The 14,744-nt window shown below is 32.5% G+C and overlaps 1 protein-coding gene across 1 annotated transcript; it reads left to right on the top strand.

Annotated features, from left to right (window-relative positions):
• The first annotated feature begins 1,542 nt into the window (after positions 1-1,542).
• Positions 1,543-12,834, top strand: LOC134727643 (slit homolog 2 protein-like). The gene is made up of 5 exons (XM_063592024.1): positions 1,543-1,683; positions 4,171-4,367; positions 7,143-7,214; positions 12,342-12,413; positions 12,759-12,834. Exons 1-5 carry the CDS (start codon positions 1,543-1,545, stop codon positions 12,832-12,834), a joined length of 558 nt encoding a protein of 185 aa, XP_063448094.1.
• The last annotated feature ends 1,910 nt before the right edge of the window (positions 12,835-14,744 follow it).

Consider the following 14,744-nt stretch of genomic DNA (forward strand, 5'->3'; position numbering starts at 1 on the left):
TATATAAAAAATTGAACATTTATTGTTCGTGTGAAACCATTGAAACTGACACAACCATGTGTTACAGCAGCACACCTCGCAAATACTTGTATATTATATCAGTATAACGTCTCTTCTAACGTGTCATTTATGAAGGTTTTCTTCAAGAATACGGTTGTGTGATTGGAATTCTCCAGTTTTGACAACTATTATACTTGTAAGTAGAGATTTACATATTTTTCTAACCAAAAAACGACCTTGTGCAGTATCTAGAATTAACATCAAGAATTATCATTGATTTTGTAAAACTTATAATCTAATAGTAAATAAAACTGATGTTTTCGAAATACTAAGGATTCTCTACCCAGACATATATTACTATAGCTGTATTTGGTAAACCATTTCGGAATCGGGTCCTCAATCCTTCGTCCTTTATTGGGCCTTTAATTTTTTTGATTCGAGCTCACTGATGAGTCTATTGTAGACGAAGCGTGCGTCTGGCGGAAAGCACATTTAAACCTGTTATCTATGATGGGTTTCGTGCCCATATTATATTTCATTTTAAGTGATTTGCTCCACTGTTCTCAAATGATTATTTGCTCACTTATCAGTTAACACATATTTACCGCACCCCAAAAGTGACTGGGGTATAGAAATATGGTCACTTGGTCTTCTCCCGACCGACATTAGAACGCACGCCGAAATGGGGCGTCCGTTTGGCTGTGCGGGATGTTTTAAGTTCGCAGTCACGTCCGGTCAGAAGGGGACGTTAAATTCGATGCGCCGTGTAGAGAGAGTGCCACGCTCTTTGCACGTTAAGAACCCTTGCAACAACTCTTTGAGGGGTCCGTTGAGGTGGCCTGTTGCAAGGCAAAATGTCTGTCCCTATCCAATATACCCTAATTTTCCAGTGGCAGTCAAAATTTCCCCGACCATCATCCCAGATGGCCTCTATTGTATCAACCTACCTATTGTATTTATTGTGAACTTGTTCTCGTCCTAGATATGCATGCAATATTTGCCACTGGACGTTAAGCAACCAACAATCAATCAATCAATCATATTTACCGGATGTGTTGTCTCATAAGCAACATGACGGGTGCCACATGTGGAGCAGGATCTGCTTAAAGAATTGAATAACTTAGGTATATTTCTAAAATCTGCAGAAACACTTAGAATTTAATTGCAGTAAATAAATTTACTGTTTGCAAAAGAATTAATTATTCGAAATACTAAGGATTTTCTTATCCCAGGCATACCTAAGCCGTATTAGGCACAACTTTTTGGAATTTTGGTCATCAATGCTCTTACATTTTTCTTTTTTTTGGTTTTTTTATTATTTTGATCTGAGCGTCACTGATGAGTCTTGTGGAGACGAAACGCACGTGTAAGTGTATCAAAATATAAGCCTGGTACCTTTGATAACTATTGTCAAATTAAAAAAAAATGAAAGAAGAACAAATTTCCTCTTGAAGGAGGTGAATTAGATTAGATTTACAACACTTCAACATGGTACCATCATCATGGAACAGAACTGAAGGTATGGGACCAATATGATATGCCATGGTTCTGTCTACAGTCACATTCCTAGGAACATTAACAAAAACTAAAGCACGAAGAAATAATTTTACTGGATTTATATGTGCCTTAACAAAGTCACCTGGTTTACACATTAGTGTTCAGGTCTTGCTCATATCATCGCAGGTAGTAAGAGGAGACTTCGAAATAGGAATGTAGACACAGGTTTCAGACTCATTATAGCAGCCTTCTACAAAAGATTTAACTATCTGGTTGCAACGAACATCTATTGAGACTTGCATCTCTGTAAACATGCCTATCAATCTCATTTCAGACCTAAATGCGCCATGATGTGTCTTGTAAGAATCAATCGAAGTAAAACTGGGTTTTTCCTTGCCAGTCCTATGATGCCGCATTAAAAGAGGGACGAAAGATACCAAAGGGATAGTCAAACTCATAAATCTAAAACAAACTGACAACGCCAGGGCTAAAAATGAAAAAGACAAACAGAAAAACAATAGTACAAATGACAAAACATAGAAAACTAAAGAATAAACACGAACCCCACCAAAAACCAGGGGATAACCTATGGAATCTTTAATAATAGTTTTCTCTGTAGCCATATTACTTCAGATACCATTTTAGACTCTAGGCTTTTGTTTTATTGAAACGCATCGGACAAAACGACAGGTATTAGCGTTCCAACATATCCAATATGTGGGTTAGTGTACACCTAGCATAGTTCGTCCGATTGATAAGTAATGAAAAAGCATTGCAACATTGCAGCTAACATTTGCATATGTAAAAGCAAGAACCTATTCCGTTCAGCCCTAATGTTCTGTAACAATATATCAACTGCACGAAGAACTTTTCGATAGCTTCAGTGCTTTTGTGTGTTTCAGCAAATGAACTGTGACAGTCAAAGAACGCCTCCTGTTCATTTGGTTTAATATTATTTTATCGGTTTTCGTCTTTACACAGTTTGAAGAATGCTTATCAAATTAAACAAAAGAGCTTTGAGAGCTTCATATGCCAAAGGTAATCCTCGAACACCACGATTGAATTGTTTTCCAACAATCGTCTGATATACCGTGTTAGGAGCATAAGTTCCAAAGTCAACAAAAAGGTCATAAGGCCAAGCTGATACCCATGACGTGACAACTGTTACTATAGAACATGGAAGGCCATGATTTCATTCAAGTCTTATAAAGGTTGATTGACAAACGTCTGGTATAGACCATTATACTTGTTAGGCAACAGCATACACGTAATTGTCTAACGTTTGCACACCATATTCTTGACCGACACGTTTTGATATATATAAACAGTGTTTCGTAGTTGTAAATACTATTGCCATGTCGCTAGGCTTGGCATCGATAACCGGAGCATAGGCTACAAACGAAATTTCAGATTTAACCTTTGATAGCATTTTGTAAGAACCGGTCCAAAATGGAACAATTTGTTTAGTGTTTTATGCAAAAAAGGGAATTGAATCTAAGTTCTGTCTACAAAAAAGTCGGAGAAATTCCAAAGTCATGACAGATATATCTTGCTCCCTCCTGTATAACTCGACCACATATAAACAGAGCAATACTATTAGGTATGTAGGACATGTCTAGGATTCTGTCTATTTCTAAAACAAGTCTGATATCTACGTACTTCAGAGTAAGATGTACAAAAATCATGAGAGTTTGGATATTCAATCAAATTTTTAGAGCCAAAAATCAAGATATAATAGTCATGCCAAACCAAGATGTAATGGGGTTACTGTTGAAGGCAAGTATGCGTTCTGAGTTCTACTATTGTCCGGATCTTTCGCACTTTGTCGGCAGGAAGTTCAGAAGCATAAGTACACTCTTTTCATGAACACCAGAATAACGAGGAGGACGAAATCATATTCATTGAACTATAATGCAAAGATAAAATCCCTTATACAGGTTGAATTGATAAGAGTCTTATATCATTCTAATTCGGCAAATCATGAAATTATCGCTGTATTCAAAGTATGAGTCTCACCGGACGCACTTGCGTAAAATATTTGACACATAGTTTTCAATGACAGTAACGTGAAAACTAATTTAAAGAAATGAACGCTATAAGGAAGGAAGGTTGAATTAAAATTAGCTATTGTTCGTGCTACAGTAAGCTAATAAGTGATTAAAACGTACCTTATTTTTTGGAGAAATTTAAAATCGCATGAGGTCAAACTCACCTACTAGAAAAAGAATGTGTTACGATATCGAGACACACATTTTCAAAGTCTATGATGTATTGGTCGGGAATTTCAATGCCTGTCATGTGCCCCACGACCCACACTAGCCCCGATTTAAGCTGTACGATTTGAGAGTTGTCACGACCTTATTATATAGTTATGAAAGGTACCAGGATTATAATTTACTATGCCAGACGTACGTTTCGTCTACATAAGACTCAATAGTGACGCTCATATCAAAATAATGTATAAACCCAAACAAGTAATTATTTTATACACTGAAATGGCAGAGAGATATTAAGTTATTTCGATTGTTTCTGAGAAATATGCATATGCCCTTGACTTTGAACTGATGGATGCATATTGACAGTTTAGCTATACTCAGTCCTCAGCGGTATTTTGCATTTCTCAGCAAGAATAAGTGTCTGACTGTTCTCATGCTTGGTTAACAATCTTTTTAGGAATACAGAAAAGAAAGTTGGAAGATGCTGTATGTAGTTACAGTTATTGTGATTGTCAGTTTATTAGAACAGACTAATGCTGCGCCATGTAGTGGAACACAAATATCTGTATGTAATTGTGAAGACACAAGAGTCTTTTGTAATGGCAGAAATTTAACAACAATACCTAGTGATATACCAATAACTACAACCCGTCTGTAAGTATGCTACTCCACACAATTTTTAATATTGTTTGTTATGTGTACACGTTGGGTTAAGAATTCATTCAAATACTTATTTGACTACTTTAAAAATTAGGTTGATTTCTAATGCCGTTCTATATTAAGGGAAGCATCTCGACTTCAGTAACTGTTTTGTGTCAATTTTTATCTAGATGAGGATTTTTGGTGGGGTTAAGTCAATAAGTTCTATTCAATAAGATATTGCATGTTGGTGATAATATTTACATAAAAGTTGTTGAAAAACTATTCCTTATCGTGATATATTATGTATCACGATAATGACGAATTCTTCAATAACTATTACGTTTATTTCATTGAGGAATCATGTTTTTTCCCCAATTATCATCAATTCAAATTGTTCAAAACAAACTCGAGTTATTGAACAATTTCTATAGGAAAAAGAGTGAAGACCAGTCACTATAAGTCACTACCATTAATTTACGTGCAATTTGTCAGTATAAGGAACAAAATAAAGTTTTCTATACTTTTATTATTCGTGAAAAAATACAATATATGGTAAACAATTCAACAACTTAAATATAAAATTGAAATCGGGGATATGTTTTGTTAAAACTCTAAACAGAGAAACCACACCCTACCGGTCATTATCATGTCAAAGTAGTTTTTCCCGGTCTGTTTGTTCTGTTAAAGACTGATAGAATTTATGACTGAAAAATACATAATGCCATAGGGCCCCTTGTTTACAAATAAGAGAAACTCATTCTTAACCGATATGAAATGATATACAACTGAAACCTTTGTATGAGGTCGAAAGAAGTATATATTGACCTAATATAAGTATCTTGATTGAACACGAAGTCCGAGTCGATATACGTCTGTGGGTCGATATATCCTGTATTAACTTCATACTAAAACTGTAATTGTTATATTAATAATTCCCGACCATATTTGTATCAAAATTGTCAATACATTGTTTTCTTTTTTTCTCTCGATCATTTATCTTTTTTAGAATTAATAAAAATCATATGTCACTTTGACAAAAACACCATATTAGTTGTTACTTCGATAATTGGTGTATTTTGTTCGTATACATCTTATGATGTATTTGAAGATTTTTTAAATAACCGACCATAAAAAGTAATATCACAAAAATACTGAACTAAGAGGAAAATCAATTTGGAAAGTCCATAATCACATGGCAAAATCAAATAACAAAAAAACGAATGGACAAGAACTGTCATATTCCTGACTTGGTACAGGCATTTTCAAATGTAGAAAATGGTGGATTAAACCTGGTTCTATAGCGCTAACCCTCTCACTTTAATAACAGTCTCATCAAATTCCGCTGTAAATATACACTATTTAGAAACTGTGCAATGCCGCTTTTACTATCCGGCGTTTTTTCTATCTTATTTCGAAAACATTGTTTATACATGTGACTACTCCTGAACGAATACAATTAGATCAGTTGTTTGAGTTAATTTTCACTTTATCTCAAGTCGCATACATGGCTTGAGATGCATATATTACCAATATCATCAAATGTGTGCACAGTTCTACATAACGGCACGTTCTGTTCATCCAAATATGGATTAAAAAAGTATGTTTTCTCTGGCCCTTTTATTTTGAAGTTTGCCAAAGTCTACATACAAGTCTATATCAACAGTTACCTAGTTCAACATACTGGTTCATCTTTAACCATGAAATCCTCGAAAATTGGTATTGCACGATTAATAGTAGTTCATATCGAATACGAATAATAAAAATGAAACATGTGCAAAACTTATACAAGAGAGAGACAAAAGATACTAGAGGGACAGTCAAACTCATAAATAAAAAATAAACCGACAACGCCTGACTAAAATGAAAGAAGACAACAGACGGACAATAGAACACATGACGTAACATAGAAAACTAAAGAATAAGCGAAAAGAACTTCACCAAAAAATAGGGGTGATCTCAGGTGCTCAGGAAATGGTTAGCAGATCCTGCTCTACATGTGGCACTCGTCGTAATGTTTATGTTATAACAAATCTGGTAAATAGTCATATTCGGTAGGTCACATTCATGAAAGGGACGGGGATTGTAGTTACGTCGTAAGGATAAAATACGATATCATTTGTGAAACAGTAATTCAACAACGGCCACCCACCTCGTGATGGCGTCCGTAAAATTTACAAAGAGATAATTTCAACTTCCTTGTGATCAGCTATACAACAGTTGAATTAATTGTAACAATAGAACAAGTATTAAGAAAGCCACTGCAAGAGGATTATGATTAGGTTGCTTGATAAAGCATTCAAGATAATTCCCTTTATGTTTGTACCTTTGTCACATTTGCCTTAAATATTCAGTTAGTTCCCTTAAATTTATTACATGGGTCGAATCCTTCTGCTTCCATTCTGCACTTCGACTTTAAATCATAAGCAACATTGTGTAACACACCTGTTAACAGAGAGATCATAGTTGCTATGATAAAAAAAATTGTTCGCGAGTCGAACATTTCGCCTAAAAAATCTTATCAGTGACCCGTTGTCTTATAATCTAAAACACCTGTAAAATAATAACTTCAGAGGTGTTTCTGTTTTGAAATGCAGGAATGACGTATACAGAACATGCTATTATTTAACAGCAAACACACGATCCTGTTCGTGATGTTTATCCATCTGAAAGTGTATAATCAAAACCTCAATGCAGATCAGATATATGAAAATCCAAAAACACGTGTTGCACCCACTATTAATATTTTATACAATTTTCCCTGTATACAATTTATACTTTTCTTTTCAGAGACTTAGACGACAACCATATTTCGACTTTAGCAGAAGATGCATTTGCTGATCTCGTGTCTTTGGAAAGCATGTAAGTTATATAGTCATGATAAATAATTTTGCTCAATTTTGCAACTTTACCACACAATTTAGTTAAATTCAGGGCCATTTTTCAGTTAATGTCATGGTTTAGGTCATATGTGTCCTGTGTCAGTACTGTAATTTATTTTCCAATTAGCTAAATGAAGCAGCTAGGAAAATGATGAAAAATTTATGCACCAATTCAACTTTGTTACTCAGTAAATTTAAATCAAACTAATCATTATTTTATATACAGCAACTACTTCAAATGGAGTTTTTAAACTGTTTTTGAGCATACAACTCAATATGAAGATTTTTTTTCTTCTAACATAGATGGTTCTAAAAGTAGCATTTTTAAAATAATATTTACCATTTTACATTGCACATAATCTCTTTCCGGTCTTTTAGTTCTAAATAGATATGGAATTTAAAAAAAAACAGATGACGATTTTAAAGAAAAATTCCTATCATGGAACAATTTCTAAAGAGCGGAATTATTTTATTATAAATACTAAGATCAGCTTAGGAACTGTACAATATTTATCTGAGGATGGGACCGGTGTACAGCAATATTAAAAAAAAACCTTCACGCCCCGCCAATATTTATTATAAAAAAGTTCTTCCTCCGCTTCAATTAATGAAAAAAAGGCCTTGCCCCGCTGTAAAAAATGAAACACAAATATGGAAACATGATATTTTTTAAACTAAAATAGACAACATTCAATAATACATGTATATCAGAGTAAATATTACTCAAATGCATATATAATTCAATATTATAAAGATTTTATTTTATTCAAGAAAGTCAATTTAGGAGTACTGTGATTGAATGTAAGGGTACAATATATTTGTGTGTATTTATCTATGAATAACTGCAGTGTGTATATTTACAATATAAATTTTGAAACCTTTTGAAATATTTTCCAGATAATTATTTGAAAAGACTTTCAAAATTTCATAAATTTGGTCGAAAATGACAGTGGGCATCAGTATTCAGTTATGTTGTACTATTTTGAAGCTTTTGATTAGTACATTTGATTTTTATCACAAAGAATAAAAAATATTCACTAAGAACAATGCTGTGTTGAGAAAAATGTTGATTCATCATTATAAGTCAAATTGATGGCTACTCATATAAAACTTTATGCTAGGAGTTCAATATTACCTATATTGTATAATAGAGGGACGAGAGATACCAAAGAAACAGTCAAACTCATAAATCTAAAACAAACTGACAACGCCATGGCTAAAAATGGAAAAGACAAACAGACAAACAATAGTACACATGACACAACATAGAAAATCAAAGAATAAACAACACGAACCCCACCAAAAACTAGGGGTGATCGCAGGTGCTCCGGAATGGTAAGCAGATCATGCTCCACATGTGGCACCCTCGTGTTACTTATGTGATATCAAATCCGGTAAAATATATAAATATATAAAATACACCAAACTATAGTTCTTTTGTATTTCTTTTCACCTTTCGCATGTAGAGTTCAATGAGGACACCAGAATTCAAGTCGCAATAAATGTTTTAACTGAGATATTTGCCTTCTTTGCTGTGTAATTCCCCAAATGTATCACTTGGGTATTTCTCTAACTATAATCTATCAAAATGGGAAATATTCCAGTTAAGTTTGTAAGTTTGGCGTAGTAAATTATAATCCTGGTACCTTTGATAACTATTTACACAACTGGGTCGATGCCACTGCTGGTGGACGTTTCGTCCCCGAGGGTATCACCAGCCCAGTAGTCAACACTTCTGTGTTAACATGATTATCAATAATGTGGTCATTTTGTTTACAAAACTTTGAACTTTCGAAAAACTAAGGATTTTTTTATTCCAGGCATAGATTACCTAAGCCGTATTTGGCACAACTTTTGGGAATTTTGGATTCTCAATGCTCTTCAACTTTGTACTTGTTTTGCTTTATAAATATTTTGATTTGAGCGTCAACTGATGAGTCATATGTAGATGAAACGCGCGTCTAATGTATTAAATCATAATCCTGGTACATTTGATAACTAACTGTACTGTTTATGGAAGAGGCAATATTTAGTCATACTAGAAGCATTTTCAGTGTTAAAATTGTCCCTCTAAGAAAAAAAGATGCTCACTTGAGGCCAAATTTAAATAGAATTTATATTCTCCTGTGTAAAGAATTGTACACATTCTTGGCAATTCATGCAGAAAATATATCAATAGTGCTTGATTTTGTAGTTTCTATATTCTATGATACATGTTATATCAGGCATATATAATTTTTCATTTTCTAATGATTGCAAGGACTTTTGTTGGAAATTAATACTCCCAAGGGACATAATTATGCTTTTTCATAGATTAAGTTGTAATTCTTTTAATGTTTAAGAATTTAATTTTATTATGTTAAAGATTTATTTAAAATACAATTAAAGTTGTTTTATGTTTGAGCATTTATTTACCATATGTTATGTCATATGTTTAATTTACAAAACATTGTTTATAGTTTTCCAGATATTGTATTTATATAGACAACATAAACAATGCTTAATAATAATGTAGTATAAGCAATTTAATATTTTTTTTAAATTACCAATAATTTATTTTTCTTATTTTAGTTTTAAAATTCTTAGTACGTACAATGTGCATGTTTTTTTTTATACATTCTGTTGCTCAGAATTTCATGTTTTTTAATAAATGATTATTAAAAGTATAAACACATATCAATATATTGAAGCACTGTATTAGGATATTTTGTTTTAGATTTTATTGTGGTTTTTTTCTATCAAGTTACCTTTTCCTGAAGAAATCACAAATATATGTTTTGATAAGAATATTTAGACCTATAAACATGTTGCATTAAGACAGTTTTAATCTGTTATAGTCTGATTTAATCTTTTTATGCACACACGAAGAGTTTTTAAAAAAGTTTGCGCCCTGCCAAATGTTTGTTACAAACACTTTGCGCTCTGCTCATTCATTGCATGAAAAAAGTATTTGCCCGTCCATTTTTGCACCGACCCCACCCTCAGATAAATATTGCACAGTCCCTTACACGTTGATTTGTATGAGTTGTAAAAACTGAGATGAACTAATTTTAAAACAAATCATTTATATTTTTCCAGAGTTCTTTCCGACAACGCTTTAAGCAGTCTTCCAGTGGAGTTGTTTTCCAGAAACATTAACCTGAAACTTATGTATAAAGTTTACTATATATTTAACTTTTAATTTCCTTTAAGTATAGCTTTAAATGAAATTTGTGATTCGCTAATTTTGTGCTAACCTCAAGTGACATATTTCGTCCATTTTGTTCCAGACGGAGACATATTATACGGGAATTATAACTGATTAAGTTGTTTGTACGCCACAAAAGTCGTATTACGGAATTATAATAAATACTAGTTTTTTTGGAATAATAACAATTTATCTGATTAAAATGATATTTCCTTGGATTGTGACTAAGAAAGTTAGCAAGTTTAAAGGTCAGTCTCAGTAAGTCGTTCCTGTTATGCAATCAATGTTTCTACATATTACCTTTCTTTTAATCAAGTGAAGACTCGTGGCCAAGTTGTCTAAGTAGTTTCGCTACTTTAATCACCAGTCAGTCAACACTGAGGTTGTGAGTACGAATCCCGCTAATTGACTAGAATTGCCAGGTTTCCTATCGAGGGTGGGTGGTTTTCTCCGGGCACTCCAGCTTCCGCCCCCCATAAAAACTGACCATCACGAAATAGCCCAAAACTAGCGCTTAAAAGTGGCATTAAAACACCAAAAATCAATCAATCATTATTATAAAGAGTATCATCAGCTCAGCAGTTAGATCTTTGACAGTATTTATATTGTTTTATTTTTTTTTATTCCCAATTGTTAAAATTTTGAAATTATTTAGATGTGTAGGCTCCAAAACCCTCAGGTAAAGTGACCTCAAGATATTTTTGTAAAATCCTTTTTCAAAGATTTAAGAAGATGTGGTATGAGTGCCAATGAGACAAATTTCCATCCAAGTTACCACAATGTGTAATAGTAAACCATTATAGGTCATTGAACGGTCTGGAACACGGAGCCTTGGCTCATACCGAACAGCAAGCTATGAAAATGACAAGTGTAAAACCATTCAAATAAGAAATTCAAATGCCTAATCTATAGAAGAAAAAAACGGGAAACGAGAACTCCATCAATCAACGACAACAACTGTTTATTTTTATCATATTGCTTAAAAAAAAATCTTAATTGAACTACTTATATATCACGTTCACATATGATTGGCTTTAAAATTTATTATGCATTATAATTAGATTTCCAAATATTGACAGAAGAAGTTTTACCACTTTCAAGAATTTAATATCTCCGGCATTTAACTGTAAAGAGTTTTCATTTAGCAGTAATATTTATGTTAATGATTAATTTGGTAGAAAAATCTAATGTTGTCATTGAACACATATTTCTAAAATGAAAAGTGAAATATCAAGCATTGATATTCTTTCAGGTATTTGAGTTTTCAAGATCAAATGAATTTATATTCTGTCGGGAAATAGTTGTGTGTTTGTGATTAAAAGTAAATAAATGTATTTAAACAACATGAAGTGTAGAAGGTTGTACAGTAAAAGGTAACCATTCAAAATGTTTCAGAAATTTGGGTTCCAATTTCTTAAGCAGTATACCATCAGAATTGTTTTCGTCCAACAGCAAGCTTCAGGCTATGTAAGTATGATATCAATTCAACCTCTTAATATGATTTCATAAAGAATTGTTGAATGTATCATAAAAATCCGTGAAAATGCTCATCTACGTATTTGTTACTTTAACTGCATGATTAACATCAACACAAAACTTCAAATGTTTTTTCAGAATTTATTTTTGAACGTACAACTTAAATTAAAAGGAGGCTTTTCGTAACATAGACGGTTATAAAAGTACAACCCTTGAATTGTTACGAGTTTACATTAATCATTATCTCTTTCAGATCTTTTAGGTCTCAATATCAGGAATTTCCAAATGATGAGGACTAAAAATACCCATTTCTATCATCAAACAATTAATCACAAAAGGAGTTATTTTTTATTTTGATTACTAAGATTGCCTTACACGTTGATTTGTACAATTTGTTATAATTGAAATGAACTTATTTTTATACAAATCAATTTTATTTTCCAGAACTCTTTTCAACAATGCTTTAGGCAGTTTACCAGCAGAGTTGTTTTCATTTAACACAAACCTGGAGTTTATGTAGGTTAACTGTATATTTAACTTCAATTTTTTTTATTCGCTATTTTTGTGCTCACCTCAAATGCAAGATGTCGTCTATTTTGTCCAAGACGGAGACATCTTCTTACGGAATTATATTTGATTTAACAGTTTGTCCGTAACAAAAGTCGGTTGACGGAATTATACTACTGCTAAATACTACTAGTTGTTCGATTGGAATACGAACAATGTGTCTAATTCAGATGATATGTCTTTGATTGTGAATAAGAAAGAGAGAAAAAATAAGATCGCTTTTGCGTTGATTAAGTATAAGTTGTTCAAACTTAGATGAACTGATTTAAAACAAATTATTTATATATTTTTCAGATCTTTACGACGCAACAATCTTAGCAGTTTGCCACCAGAGTTGTTTTCTATGAATACCAAGCTTCAGAATATGTAAGTATATGTTTTTAAGGTTTAAATTGAATTAAAATGGTTTTAAGGTGTTGTGTGAGCACTGCTTTAGAAAAACATGCAATCGGTCACCTTTATTCAATATAGTGTTAGAACGTTGATAGTTGATTTAAGCTAAAAAAAAATTGGAGTCCAATAATTGAAAAAGTTACCAATTGTTATCACTTATTAAAAGGAAGAGAGCATATAGCTTTGATTTTGAAAGATCGTCTTTGTGTTGTCGTGATCTCTATTAAAACCTGAGGGAAAAACGTGGTCGATTTAGTTCAAATAAAGGCAACAGTAGTATACCGCTGTTCAAAACTCATAAATCCATGGACAAAAAACAAAATCGGGGTAACAAACTAAAACTGCGTGACGCATTAAATATAAGGGGAGAACAACGACACAACACATCAATATTACACACATAAAAACGGACCAAGCATCAAAGTTTGTTCTTATACAACTAGAAATAACAATCGCTAGGTATTTTAAGTTGTCAGCGATTCATATACCATATTTGAACACAGACCATTGAAAATGTTTGCCAGAGTATTAGGTAACATATTTCAGGAAACAATAATGCATACAGTAAATGAAGATTTCAGGAGAAACGAATTTTGTTCTCCCATCGAACCAACTATTCTCAAATGAAAATGATTGCTAAGAGAGAGCCGTGGTGTAATGGTTAGTGAATCTGGCTACTAACACATAGGTTACTGGTTCGATTCTCTTTAGGGATGAAAATTTCAGGATCTCAATTTTTGTCTTTCCCTTGACACAATTTGCGAGTATGATCTTGAGGAAACGATTGTTGTCCGTCAGAAGGGAGCGATAAATGGCCGACCCGTGTTAAGAGAGAGTCATATATCTTGCACGTTAAAGAAAAAGAGTAGGCTAATGCCGCTACAAGCATTATCGCACCCGCAAAGTGGAAAGGGATTAATATAAGCTGCAAAACTTGTTTCCCAATCCACTTTAAATAAATATGTTTAAACTAAACTAAGTCTTAAAATGGTACTACATGTCTTATGAATTTCTGATATTGGTTTACAAGAGCGCTTTTTAAATTTTTTGTTGTCTACAAACCAACAATAAACACAATTTTTGTGATAGAACTTACATTTAAGACAGATCACATTTCAACTGAGACATAAGATTGAAAGTTTTTTTTATGCAAAAATTTAGAATCTGTTATTTTAAATAGTTTACCATTTTGAGATATCTTTGTTGATGTCATGTTAACCTGTACACGTCAAGGACAACAAGTTGTCGATAGAAAATAAATTTCTCATTTATTTTTGATACTATTATCGTCATATACGTGGATTAAAAATTCGTGAGAATGTCCTTATACCTATATGTTTCCTTAATTCTAATAGTTTGTTTTTTAACATACAACTTTAGTTCAAAGGAGACTTTTTTTTTAACATAAACGGTTCTAAATATAGCAATTTTGAATTTTTACCATTTTAATTTAACAAAAATCTATTTCAGGTCTTTTAGGTCTCAATAAATAAGGAATTTCTGAAAGATGATGATTAAAAAAATAATTCTATTATAAAACAATTTCAAACAAGAGGAGTATTTTTTTCTTTTTGATTACCAAGATCGCCTTACATGTTGTTTTGTATGATTTGTAAAACTGAGATGAATTTATTTTAAAAGAAATTATTTTTATTTTTTTCCAGAGATCTTTTCATCAATTATTTAAGCAGTTTACCAGCAGATTTGTTTTCCTCAAATATAAACCTGCAGGTTGTGTAAGTTAACTGACTATACTATAACTACATATTTAACTTTGAATTCTTTTAAGTATAGATTCAAAGAAGTTTGTGATTCGCTATTATCGTGCTCACATCAAGTGACAGATAAAGTATATTTAGTCCAAGACGGAGGCTCCGCATTTCTGTG

This window comes from Mytilus trossulus, chromosome 8 (assembly GCF_036588685.1).
Source record: "Mytilus trossulus isolate FHL-02 chromosome 8, PNRI_Mtr1.1.1.hap1, whole genome shotgun sequence".
Taxonomy (NCBI): domain Eukaryota; kingdom Metazoa; phylum Mollusca; class Bivalvia; order Mytilida; family Mytilidae; genus Mytilus; species Mytilus trossulus.